Source organism: Marmota monax, unplaced genomic scaffold (genome assembly GCF_021218885.2).
Source record: "Marmota monax isolate L192 unplaced genomic scaffold, Marmota_monax_Labrador192_F-V1.1 WCK01_AAM20220418_F8-fsc00116, whole genome shotgun sequence".
Taxonomy (NCBI): domain Eukaryota; kingdom Metazoa; phylum Chordata; class Mammalia; order Rodentia; family Sciuridae; genus Marmota; species Marmota monax.
This window is the reverse complement of record NW_026695220.1, coordinates 4,136,334-4,150,360: the sequence shown is the minus strand read 5'-3', so window position 1 is coordinate 4,150,360 and position 14,027 is coordinate 4,136,334. Positions and strand designations below refer to the sequence as shown.

General features: G+C 33.0%; 1 protein-coding gene across 4 annotated transcripts in view; it reads right to left on the bottom strand.

Moving 5' to 3' along the window:
- The window catches only part of Phf3 (PHD finger protein 3), an 85,714-nt gene that overhangs the window by 24,223 nt on the left and 47,464 nt on the right, over positions 1-14,027 (bottom strand). For 3 of the 4 annotated variants that reach the window (XM_046432568.2, XM_046432567.2, XM_046432569.2), the window contains 2 exons: positions 8,259-10,047; positions 2,150-2,459 (listed from right to left, as the gene is read on the bottom strand). In XM_046432568.2, coding sequence (XP_046288524.1) covers positions 2,150-2,459; positions 8,259-10,047 — 2,099 coding nt within the window. The remainder of the gene's footprint in view (positions 1-2,149; positions 2,460-8,258; positions 10,048-14,027) is intronic. The other variant, XM_046432571.2, reaches the window with a different exon arrangement.

Below are 14,027 nucleotides of genomic sequence, written 5' to 3'. Positions count from 1 at the left end.
CATTTTGATATGTTATATGCCTAAATCTGATAGTACCATGCCACACAACAGAAACTCAATAAATGGCTCAACATAAAAATTTAGGGATAGGAAGTGACATTTGAAATGCAGATTCCAGGGCTGGGGATGTGGCTCAAGCGGTAGCATGCTCGCCTGGCATGCGTGAGGCCCAGGTTCGATCGTCAGCACCACATACAAACAAAGATGTTGTGTCCGCCGAGAACTAAAAAAATGTATATTAAAAAAAAAATTCTCTCTCTGAAATGCAGATTCCATAAACTAACATCAGACATGTTCAAAGATTCAATAGGTCACCATCAACATAAAAAAAAAAAAAAGAAAGAAAGAAAGCAACGATCACTTGGATGGTACATACATTTACAAAATCAGACTAACCTCATTTCCTTTTTGGACACAGATACTGGAATAGAGGCTATATACAAGAGGTGATAATTAAGAAACTTTCCAAAGACATATGCTATAAACTGTTTAATGGAGCTCCCAGGTCTATATTATAAATTATTTTGATGCTGACCAAACTAATAAATAGAAAATATCAGAAGGACAGAATCTCATTCTCAAAAAGTAGGACAGATAATGTTGGATTCTGCAAGGTTTTGAAAACTGGTACTTAATCCAGATTTGTTTCATAAGTAGTGTCTGAAAGAACTTGAGTTTATAAATCAGGGGAAAATAAGGGGAAGATTCTGGAGAAACAATCATGTACTTGAATCTATTATCTTCCATATTGTATTGTAGAAAGATTAGTCATTGGGGATGCAAATTTCAGCTCAAACTGAAGTATTTTCTAACAAGTGGAGCTGTTTAAAATGAAGATGTAGTCCCTTGCAAGGCTTTTCAAATAGAAACTGGACTTTCACTTAGAATTGTAAAAAATATTAACAAAGCAGAATGGTTGGACTAAAAGGTCCCTAGGTTCCTTCCAACTCTAAAATTCATGCTATCTTTTAGATTATCATACTTGTCTATTCTTATGTATTTGTTGCTACTATTTCCTTCTCTGAAGTATTCTATAACAAATTAAGGATTTAAAAAATCAAAGGTAATGAAAAGACAAGAAAATTCAATGAGATAAAATATTGTATCCTTTATATTGCTCCTGTTAAGCATCTTGAAATTTTCTTTTTTTAAATATTCATTTTTTAATTGTAGTTGTACACAATACCTTTATTTTACTTATTTATTTTTATGTGGTGCTGAGGATCGAACCCAGGGCCTCCATTTGCTAGGCGAGCACTCTACTGCTGAGCCACAACCCCAGCCCCAAGCATCTTGAAATTTCTATTAGAAAACTATTTCAGAAGGTCTAGCGACTCAGGAGGCTGAGACAGAGGATGGCATGGTTCAAGGTGAGCCTCAGCCTGGTTTAATCCCCAGTACCAAAAACAAAGAACAAAAACAACAACAACAAAAAAAACAGAAGAAAAGAAACACTTCAGAAAATAGTTAAAAATATAAGATCAGGGAAAACTGACCAACCTTTTAGGAGAAAAATAATGAGGTGAGAGTTCCAAGCAAATATGGGGCTGGGGGCGGGGATGAAAACTAAAAGTTATTTTAAAAGTAATTTTTTCCTTACAGGAAAAACAATAGAAAAAAAAATCTTCCAACTTGAAAATAATAATGCCAAATACTTAAAAAATTGACATTTATGGTCTAAAAAGCTTTTTTAAAAACTTGGCAAGCACAATTTATACTTACAAATCACAAGATCACACAAGCATCCTAACAGACAATTCTGTTCAATTCTAAATGTCAAATTATAATGTACATATTAAAGTCTTCAAATTTTGACTTAATCAAAGAGTTTTTATCATCTCAAAATTTATCAAGTAAATATTTTACTGTTTTATTCAAATTGAAAGGCTCTGAAATGCCTTAAAAAAAAAAATGCAGCCTCTACAGAAATAGCACAGAGAACCATGAGAAATAAGGCTTGCATATTCTGAAGATGCCACCATCTGGTTTCACCATGATTATCCAAATATTCTTAAATAAATTTCATTTTTAAGAAAACATAAATTTAAAACTGTACACCAGAAAAACTCAAACCTTGAAATTTCAAAATTCTCACGGTTGGTTCACACAAAATTCTTAAAATAACAAAATGTACCAATAAAAAGCTCACCCGTTTTAAAATTTTGACCTTGTGCTTCACTGTATCATCTATGTATTTGGTTTTGTCATTTGTTGTCATGTGCTTTGATAACCCAAGCTTTTCACATTCCATTGTTTTATCTTCACTATGGACTTCAACTGTAGCTTGGTTTTCCAAAATATCTGGGTCTAATATCTCAGTCTTTTTATCTTCTTCAGCACAACATTTTACACACACATATTCTTTGTCTTCCTCTCCCATTTGTTGTGCTTGGGAAAGACTTAACCCAACACAATCACCATGAAACCAGTCATCACATCTCCCACAGCCAACCATAAACCTGGAAAAAAAAAAAAAAAAAAAGCAAAAAACAACAAAAATTGTGATTTTTTAAAAAAATCAATGTCAAAAGTGAGACTAAATTAAATGTTCAATATTTGATTTTCTGATATTTTGCATGTTTTCACCTTTACCCATTCCATTAGTTCAACATGGAGCAAATTTCAAAGAACATGATGAAAATGGAATTTCTAAAACTTCAAATTATTTCCTCTGGCATGAGAAAATATTAGAGTGGGGAGGACACAAACAACACGCCATCACGAATAAAAACAAAGGACAACAGATCTGTCCATAAAGAATGCCACATAGAACAAATTACAGAATCAATTAATTTCTCCAGAGGAAAGTGATTTCTGTGATAATTTCATCATAATCCATTCAAGTTACAGCTATAGTCTTTGAAATCATGCATAAAATTGGGGAAGAATTGTTTATCCAAATTATTTTAAGTGAAAAGGAAAAAAACAGCAACAAAAATGTAAGTAAAAACATAAGGGGTCTCTAAAACTGTTTATTAACCAGTATCACTTAAGCTCAAAATATGCTTTCATTGTGTAAGATTCAGCTGAAAAATGTTTATAAACTTTTGGGTGAGAAAGATATTCCTACTAATGCCCAAGTGCTTTAGATAAAAAACTTGTTTTCCAAAGGATTAGTATGCAACCTTGACATGAAGGTAATAACATTCAGATTCTATCTTAATTCCATTCTTCTGGTCAGTCTTTCCCTGTACTGCACTTTAGTAGCAAATGCACTAAACAATAAATCACTAATCACACTACCAGTAAGTCTAAAGACATGAGATTCATCATTCCAAAAATGTTTTTTTCCTCAATTATAATTTTAATTACTTTAGAATAAATTGGCAAATCAGATATGTAAACAGCAATGTAAGAGAGACATTATCTCCTTTACATACTTTTTAATCTGTTGTTAGGAAAACTACAAAGCTCACTTCAAATATTCATGTTTTAACATTTTCCTTCTTCCTTCTTCAGGCTAGCAATTCATGGTATGTTTTAAAGACTTCTATCTTCTTTAATCATTTAAAGACTTGTCTAGTCTACTGATTTTGACACCACTGCAAACACCAAGTGCCAAAATTCTTTTAGAACTTTTAGTCTGTAGGGCACATTAGGGCACACCTGTGATCCCAGCAACTTGAGAAGTTGACACAGGAGGATCACAAGTTTGGTACCAGCCTAGGCAACTTTGTAAGAACGTGTCTTTTTAAAGTTTTTTGAAAGGGCTGGAGATGTAGCTCAGTGGTAGAGTGCCTCTGTGCTCAATTCCCTGTAGTGGGAGGCAGATAGGGGCAGACTTGTAGTCCAATAGGAAGGAGAAATTGTAAAGGCAATACACTGGATTGTAGAGTCAACCTGCTCTAAATAGAGCAGGTTGGAGATCCTGTTTAACACTGAAAATACAAAAATTAAAATCTTAACTATACATCCTCACAAGGTGTTTTAAAAGTCACACCAAATACCTCATTCCTCCATAGCAGCACTTGCTTTTCTCCTGACTCATGTGCCTTTGCCAACTACTTCTGTGCCTTGGCTTCTTCATATCTATGTTTATCATTCTTAACCTTCATTGGTTATGGCTGTGCTACTTTTATCAGGTTAAGTCCTCATCTTTCCAATGATGCATTTGGTTTGAAAAATTTAAAAAACACGTTTTGGATTCACAAGACATGAAAAAAATTTCAAACAATGGAATATTTGTTTCTAAGACAGAAATAGAAGATCTCTAGATAACAGAGGTGATGTCTAGATTTGAAATCCTTGATGGCTTCATATGTTTCAGTGATAAAGATATTCCAGCCAAAGGGGAAAAAAAGGTTTTAATAATACAGGTGCTTCAATATGTCTTCATTTCAAGTTGCAAAGTTAAAAGCATTATTTCTGAAAGCAACTAATATGAACAGACTTGAAATACTTAAGGAAAGCTAATGGTGATGTCTCTTTACTTCCACAAAGCTGGTTTATGATTTCTTCAAACGAAGTCTGAAATGATTTCAATAAGACACAACTTGAAAACCTGGACTATGCTTTTGTGCCAAATCCTATTCTAAATGTCAAATTATAAAACACATAGTATTTTCAAATTTTTATTTAACTTAACCAGAGAAGAATAAGTTATGATCATAAAATTTTTAAGTAATTATTTCACTGTGCCTTACTTCAAATTTATTTTGGACATATCTCAAACTTAAGAGGCTCCGAAAAGCTAACCTCTAGTGCCATCTACAGATGATATCTTAATAGTTTAGGTTTTATGTTAAAAACATGCAGTTAATCAAGGGAAAAAAAATGATGTTCGTAAAAATAATTTCCACAGGGGAAAATGAAATGCACTTTAAATGGAACTAATTCTCCAAAAATGTAAATAGTGACTATTTTAAAATCTAAAACTTAGAAGTACCATGAACTTTTTAAGCTATACTTTTAAAAATGGATGATTTTTCATACACATACACACATAAGGAGTTTATTTTCTTCCCTTTCCGGGTTACTGTACTTTAAAGACATGAGGAAGGGGGATGACACAGTACAGCAAGAGGTGAAGTAGCTAATAATTACTCTCCCATTATTTTGCCCTGTCCCTGCATTTCTGGTTACTCAGAAGAGAAATTAAGGAAAATATTGTACCATAGATGCTACGGTAATCAATATTGATCTAAAATCACTGTGTAGGATTTAGCTCTGGATCATTTAACTGAACCAAATTAGTATAAATTAGTTAAGAATCATTTTGGCATGAGCCAAAACACATTCTTAGAAAATTTTCAAGTTTCTTCAAAGTAAACTACAGAAGCAATAATGAGAACTTCTACTCTTAAAAAATTTATGTCACAAATCATTAACACTTTTATGTGTTATAAGATGGGCCTTCAGCTCTGAATAATTTTTAGTGTCAGCCTAGCCCATGTTACTGTAGAGTATATTTGTACTCATTATTCTAAGATAAAAGAATTCTATTTCACATAAACATTAAATCATTTGTTATTACAACAATCTAATATGGAGGGGAAAATATGTCTATAAATATTTTGTCTACAAAATTCTGAGAAAAATCAGAATCATTAGTTCTAGAAAAGAATTACCTTCTCAGAAATAAGTTTTCTTATTTGAACGTAAATCTATGAATACATTTTACTAAGAAGATTTTTTTTCCATTTTTAAAAACTTTATCCAATATACTAATCTATAACGAGGGCCATGAAAGTACAATGCAAATTAAAGATACAAGCATCTTTTGAAGAATTAAGGAAGTAGAAACCAAAAGGTATTTAAGACTTTGTTCTTTCAAAATGCTAACTAGCTGATGTTAAAAAATTCAAAAGTTGCATTTATTGAAAAACGAAGCGTTAAATAGTTTTTAAAACAACATTCTTTTGGTTTTAGGCTGAATTAGGAAGAAGCAGCAAAAAACCTTACACAGCATCTTAAAGAGTTAATACCTACTGTCTTTATGATAAATGTAGAAGTTGCTCATCACATCTGGCTATGCCATGAATCTCTCTACTACAAAATATAATTTCCAGCTGGATGCACATATCAGGAGGTTAATACCAAATGCAGTGTGTGTAAAATGCTGAAGTTAAAATAGTCTTTACAGAAGCAATGTCACAAGGGCTAACAATGTCAGATCTGTGTATTAACAAATAACTTTCAGTGTAGCTAATACGTGACATCAAAGAGGACTAAAATTATTTCTATACATTTTCCCTTAAATAAGTTCATATTATTACATGTGGATTAAAATAGGAAAATTACTATGTGAAATGTACATTTTGAGTAAATGCAATATAATAAAGCAGAGAAGGCTAGTTGATATGTAAAGAAAAAAGCAATCACTTAGTCTTCTTTATTCACAAGACTGAAGAATTCTGTAAAGCTCCTTCCAAAACTGATTGTTTCCAATTTTTTTTCATATATTATCTAGGTCAATTACACAGGGTGAACCCAAAATTCCTATACATCTAACATTCTGATTCATTTTCCAACTGGAGGAAAGATACTCTAGACAATGTAGAGTAGATCTCAAAGGTGGCATTAAGTTTAAAAAAAAATTCTTTAATAGAACTAACACTTATCTTCATCTTATGAAAATAACTGTTGATGTTGATGAAGTATTAAAAAGCCTGGACAAACTCATGAAGACTGGGTCATTAGAACAAAAGTTTATCTATTAAAAAGCTACAATAGAAGGCCTGGGGTTACAGCTCAGTGGTTGAACGCTTGCCTGGCATGCGTGAGGCACTAGGTTTGATCCTCAGCACCATATAAAAAAATAAATAAAATAAAGATATGCTTAAAAAAAATAAAGCTACAGTATAATGTACTTAAACACAGCTTCCAACTCTATGCCCATGTTTCACTTAAGGCTTCTATTCCATTTCTCTGACCATATGTCAACGTGATGATTTTTAGAAGATTTTAGCAGACACAAAAGAGCTGGCTTTTATTAAAAGGCTACTTAAAAGCACCATCTAACTCTTAATTCTTAAGTCTAAAAATAGTAGGCTCATTTTGAAATATCAGAATAAGGTGTTTTATATAAAAAAAGTATAAAAACCATAAAAGTAGGGACAAATGTAGCACTGTATTCAAAAAAATCACAATGTGAAAAAACTGGAAAATATTGTTATGAAATAACCCCAGATGCTGAAAATAAGCCTTGTACTGATCATAAATCATAAATGAAGAAACTCTCTGACATAAAACTTATTTTTTAGAGAACCCCAACTCTTCCCCTCTTCTAACAACTCCTCCCCATCAAAATAATGTATTACAATATACTTTACTAAAATTGTCCCTCTCCAAATTTAGTTTCATTTTTATTTAGTCTGACAGTGCTAGGAAAAGTCACCCTAATATTAACTTTCATGAATAAAGATAACATAATAATGTACAAGTTATAATTTCCTTTTATCGTATCAGTGTTGACAGAAGTTCCAACAGCAATGTGAACACTTGATCAGGACAATCTTGTAGCTGCAAATTCCACTTCATCTTGTTTTCCTTTTCTTAAAAAAGCCAGTAAATAAAAAAATGTATTGGAGTGGGAAGGCAGTGTCATAAAACTATTAATGGAATTCTAAAAAAGAATAATGAAAAGTAATGCTAAATAAACTAAAATTTTGAAAGACTAGAACTCACAAAAAATTACTGTAATCACTACAACATTCCAAAAAGAAATACATGTTCTCACTCTATTTCATGTTACATACAAAATTCACTGTGTAATTTAACAGTTGTTTCAGCTATCAAATTTCATTCCAAAGTCAAGTTTGACAGTTTTGAGGTGATAGTATTAAGTCTTTAATGTGCATTATTTAAAAAAAAAAAAAAACTTCAAAAGAAAATTAAATTTCCATTATGACCTTCATACTTTATTACTAGTTCTTCTCAAGCCAAATAGAATGATATATAACTTACAGTCCCCAAGGCAGTGTAACAATTTTCGGATAAGCCAAAGTTTTCAGTATCTTTTTCAGATGTAATTACTAAATTACACTCTCTCTCACTGGTTACAATATAACATTTCTGTATATATCAGCTATTGGTCAGATTATGCTTTTAAAAATGTTCTGGGATGATATATTTGTAATTTCAGTGGCTCCATCTTTCTATCATTTATCCAGGATTGATGAGGGGTTTTTTGGTTTTTGCAAAAGTCTTTGTATATTAAATAATTTCTGTATATATAAAAAAATTCTCACACTAATCCCACCCGCCACAAAACCAATTTCTCTTCAATGTATACATCACTCATACACACACACACACACCTGTTGCCATGTGGTTTTTTGCAAAACCCACATTGCTTGCTGGGAGTCCATACATATTTGCTTTCAAATGAAGAATTATGATCTGAGCCTTCTTTTTTTACGGTAGCTATGTTGTCTGGAATGAATAATGGTGGTTCATCCAAAGAAAAACTTCTGCTGCTTCTTCTCTGACGAGGTTGTAGGTTTTTCTCAGGTTTTTTTAGTTTCAGTTTATCATCCTCCTTAGAATGCTCAAGGCCTGGGTGTTCAAGCTCTTCTTTTACATGACTAGTGATTTTCACTCCTGATACCTGCTGCTGAGGTTTATGGCACTGTTTCTGGCTGGAATGTATTAAGTGTCCAGTTTGTGCAGGATGATGAGGTTCTTTAGAGCAACTAGGGTGACCAGGAAGAGGCTTATCACTCAAAGAATGAGTTAAAGATTTGGAAGTCTGCACTACATTTTGATCCTGTGATGTTTTTCTCAACACAGAATGAGCTTGGCTTTTCATAGATTTAGCCCCAGAATTATAACTCTGAGTCTTTGCATCCTTATCAATTTGTTTTTTTCTCACTTTGACTGGTCTATGAAAATTTTGCTGAGATTCTGGTTCATCAGCATTTCGTTTCACACTTTTAACATTAACTTTAGTCTTGTTATGCACTACTTCATGCTTTGCTGCAACAGTTTTCCTTGGAGTATCTGTGGTCATGTTTTGCTTAGAATGAGTTACAGGTTTTGTGTGTTTGGATTTTGTGTTTTTTGACTCTAAGCAAGATACACTACTTGACTGGCTGCTCCTATCATTCTGAAGGTTTGCTGTATCATGAGGCTCCATTTTAATATTTTCAGTAATATCCAACAGCTTTGAATTTTGGTCAGGCACATCACAAATAGTATTTTCTAAAATATTAGTTTCTGGTTCAAAAGGACTAGTATCAACCACCTCTGAATTTGATTTATTAAACTCAGTGGTCTTTAGCTGAATATCATTAGACTCTGTGTCTTCACAAGAACCTAACGGTTCCACTTTAGTTCTTCGAAGGGAATTCTCAGCTTCATCAACAATATCCATGGTATTCTTCAATTCCAAATTACATTCAGTCACTTTATCCACTGAACTAGGCAAATCTATAAGGTTCTTCTCTGTCTTATTTGTATCTATACAAGCAGTATCACCAGACATACCAGAAGAAGATTCAGGTTCCTCAATAATTTGGTCATCCTCATGAGATAATTTTGCTACCACCTTTGATTCTTGTTCAAGTTTTCCCTTTGCCCTCCTTTCTTCAGCAGTCTCATCCATTTTACCTGAAATGGAATCATTCTGTTCATCATCTTCTTTACCTGAAAACTGAAACAATGGGCTACTAACAGTCTTAATTTTACCTTCCATCAGAGCTTCATTTTTCTTTTCTTCAATACTAACGCAAGTCTCTGAAAGAAGTGGACTATTTAATTCATGAGATGGCACATTTGCTTCTCCCTGATTATTATATTTATGCTTGGAATCTAATCCATCTTCTTCCTTCATTTCAAGACAAGATGACACTGAAGAATGAGCTGAAGACACTGATATTTCTGGTACCACTTCAATCTGTCCAATGTGTCTGCTGCTCCTTCTATTCTCCTTATGATACTCAGGTTTTAGTGATGTACAAACTTCTTCTTTAATCTGACATTTATCTGGTTGTTTCACCCCTGCTTTAGGGGTAGATACAGTCTTCCCAGATGCTTTTTTTGTGCTACTTAAAGGTGCTGCATTTGAACGCTTGGCAATAGTGCTTTGTCGCAAACTTCTTACTTGTTCTATCACAAGGAAAAAAATAAATAAAAATAACTTAGCTATTTTGCCATGTGTTTTTATCTCAGTACAATTTATATAATAATATATCGCTTCTTTATTCTGAGCTCTAAAACTTATATGAACATTTTAATAAAAATGCTCATATATACATTAACATATACATCAACTATATCAAAGTTCTTTGAATTCTGGTGGGGTTAAAAAAAAAAAAAAGCAACTATACAACTCAGACTAATACTATAACCTAATACAAGAAACATTTTCATCAGGTTTCTCTTCCATAAGAAGTATTAAGTAAAAATAAATGAGCTTCCTTTACATTAATGCCCAAAGAAAGCCATCATACATTTTAAATACTAAACATTTCCAAACATATAAAACTGAATAAATTCAAACACTAATAAAATCCAAACTAAAACCATCTATCACAAATAGGATCTACATGAGTTGAGATAAAACCTCAAAAAGTCTAATTCCTTTTTTCAATGTATTTACCTTACATCACAATTTAACATTCAAGCTATTCCTAACTAAGAGTATATGCCAGAGTACAATACATAGATTACCAGAAAATTAAAATTTAAAATATCTAAACCAAGTAAATGTATCAAAATGAAAATGTAAAAAGTCTGAGTTTTTCCTCTTTTCTTATCCTGATAAATCCTCCAGGAGAAACAAAGTGAAAAGAACTGATTAACTCAGTAAGTAGAAAGACTCATAAATTAAAATTCAAAATACAAAGCTATTTCCAAGACTGCATATCCTATACTTCTAAACCAATTCCAGATGAACAATACCATTTTTAAAAGCTCTCTTTCAAAACAAAATCCTATTATACCCCAATATTTCTAAAATTTCCCTAATTTGTCATTTATAATTAAACTGTGAGAAGGAACTACCTGGAACTATTTTTTACTGGAACTATTCCAGGTTATGCTTATAGTCCTGATAAAATTAACAGCACTTTTTTTTTTTTTTTTTTTTTTGGTGGGCAGGGGTGGGGGGTACAGGTACTGGGTATTGAACTCAGGGGCTCTCTACCAATGCTCTATTTTGTATTTTATTTAGAGGCAGGGTCTCACTGAGTTGCTTAGTGCCTCCCCATTGCTGAGGCTGGCTTTGAACTCATGATCCCAGCCTTCCAAATTACTGGCGTGTGCACAACCACACCCAGCTTAACAGTATACTCTTCAAACTTTCACCCAGTTTGAAAACTAAATTATATAGTCATCCTAATCTTAGGGACCCTTTCTTAAAAAGAAAAAAATTATTATATGGAATGAGTTTCACTGTTGCTTATTCATATACATACAAATAACATACTTTGATTCTATTTACCCCATGACCTTCTCTTATTCTCTTCTCTCCCCTCTCCACTCAGTCACCTTCCTCTTCTCTAATAGATTCCCTGCTACTTTCTTGTCATCTTCCCCCATCCTCACCCCCACCCCCAGATTCTATGAGGGAAAGCTTATCTTTCTTTTTGTTTGCTTGGGTTTTTTTTTTGTAGTGGGGATTGAACCCAGAGGCATTTCACCACTGAGCCACATCCCCAGCCTTTTTTAAAAAAAAAAAAAATCTTTATTTTTATGTGGTGCTGAAGATCGAACCCAGTAGTTCACACGTGCGAGGCAAGTGCTCTACCACTGAGCCACAAGCCAACCCTCCCCAGCCCTTTTTATTTTTTATTTTAAGCCACTTACTAAGTGGCTTAGGGCCTCAAAATTGAGATCCTCCTGCCTCAGCCTCCCGGGCCACCAGGATTACACCACACCCAGCTTAAAGAGCTGGTTTTGATGAAGAATGAATCACAGCTGCAGTTTGTTTAGCACGCTATCAGTGAGTGGATCCCATCCAATTGCTTGGCCACCCCTGCCCAAGTACAGTAATTTGAATGTTAGTAAGCAATCTTCATATTACAATAGTAAGATTATCTCACATGAGACTTTATCTTTTATACTCTGCTCCTTCTCTTTAGAACACTTATTCTTCTTCTTCTTTTTTTTTAATCCTCTCTTTACTTATTCTTTATTTATTCTGATCTTTACAATGGTACACACAGTCTGGGCATCCTCCTGTCAGCAGTTTGAGGATCTCATTAATTCTTCCTGTACATTCCTCAGGGACCCTTTCTTAATTCCTCCAGGACTTGATAATGTATGTGAACATTAAGGAAGCAGTTAATAACTTTTAAAAATTATCAAGTGGATTATGAGTTCATCCAAAGCTCACCTATATATTTTTTAAATAATAAATGTTAATGAGGCTTTATTCCATAATTTAGATGACTTTTAAAGCTTTGAAACCCACTTTATCCACCCTTGAAATAAATGAAGACTTTTAACACTCAAATGATTGCTAAAAATCATAAAAGAACAAATAGCACAGTAACCGTGAAGATATGCTGATAAAATATTAATTTCTAATAGAAAGTAATTTGTTACGCAAAAGATAAAAGTCATTTGTCTCTAAATATAAACTGTTTTAGTTTGGAGCCTGACTCTATTGATAAAAACTATTATTTTTCTATATTATTTGTTTTATTCATTTCTTGAAGTCTCAAATATGCACAGGCCAAATAACTAAATCTGATCAAAAATGCAATTCAAGGAAAAACTCAGGTGAATACTTGCAACAAAGTTTATTCACTTCAACACTATACTACAGAAAGGGATCTTTTTTGAAAAGGCATGAATCCAAAAGAAAAAGGAAGAACCGAAGAGGAGAAAACAATGACAAATTCTTGAAGCAAAACAAGACGTGATTAAAAAGTAACTGATGTAATGCTGAGTGCAGCATTACATAAACCTAGCTACTCAGGAAGCTGAAGCAGGAGGATTGCACATTTGAAGCCAGCCTCGGCAACTTAGCAGGACCTTGCCTCAAAATAAAAAATAAAAAAGAGTTGAGGATATATTTCAGGAATAAAGTGTCCCTGGGTTCAATCCCCAGTACCACAAGAGAAAAAAAACTGATATAGAAGACCTAATGCGACAGACACTAAGCTGGCAGGTTTGGCAAAATCCAACACCTAACCCAAAACTGGTGGTTTATCCTCTTGAGAGAGTAAAGTGTATTATACTAAGGAGTATCATATATATATATGAGAGTGGAGGACAATACAGTGAAATTTGTGAGACTTAAGTCAATTTGTATACACTGAAAACAGAGACACCCCAAACATTATCCCTCAAAGACTCCCATAATATGCTATTACAGGAATAACCTAAACTTTGATATGAGGGATTCCGTCAAAAAACAGCAAAGCCAGATGACCACACAACTGTCCTTGTGCTTATAGGTTCCATGCTGTCTTTGTTCTCTATCCTTAAACATGAGCAACAGTCAAGGGTCTAACATTCTAGGAAAGCCTCTAACATGAAACATGAAGTCCACAATACTTTTAAAATACAAAATGAAGGGAAAGAAAATTATGAAAGGAGATTAAAAAAAACTTTTTAAAATACCATGAGTTGCTTAATAAGAAAGATATTATATGCGCAAATCCAGAATAGAATGTTAACAAAAGGGCCAATTTCAAAATTAAACAAAAGGATATTTGGAAATTTAAAAGTACAAAACAGTGAAGTCTGAGGAAATAGAAAATTTCAGCAAGTAAAGGAAAAAAGCAAAAGGTTGGAGTATGCAAAATATAAATGAAAGGGCTAATCTGTGCCTTCTAACACTTGCACTAATAGGAATTTCAGAAAGCAAGAACTGAGAAAACAAGAGAATTAACAATGAAATAACTCAAGACATTTTCCTAGAACTGAAAACCAATACTTTTTAAGACTAAAGCTCTAATTAATCCTAGCTCAATACATAAAATATACTCACATCAAGGTACATTATCATGATACATTCACACCAAGAGTATCACAAAACATCAAAACACTAGCACTAAAGAGGAAGATTCCACAACCTTCCATAAGAAAGCAGGTAATATATCTCCAAAAATAATCAAAATAAACTTCTCAATAAC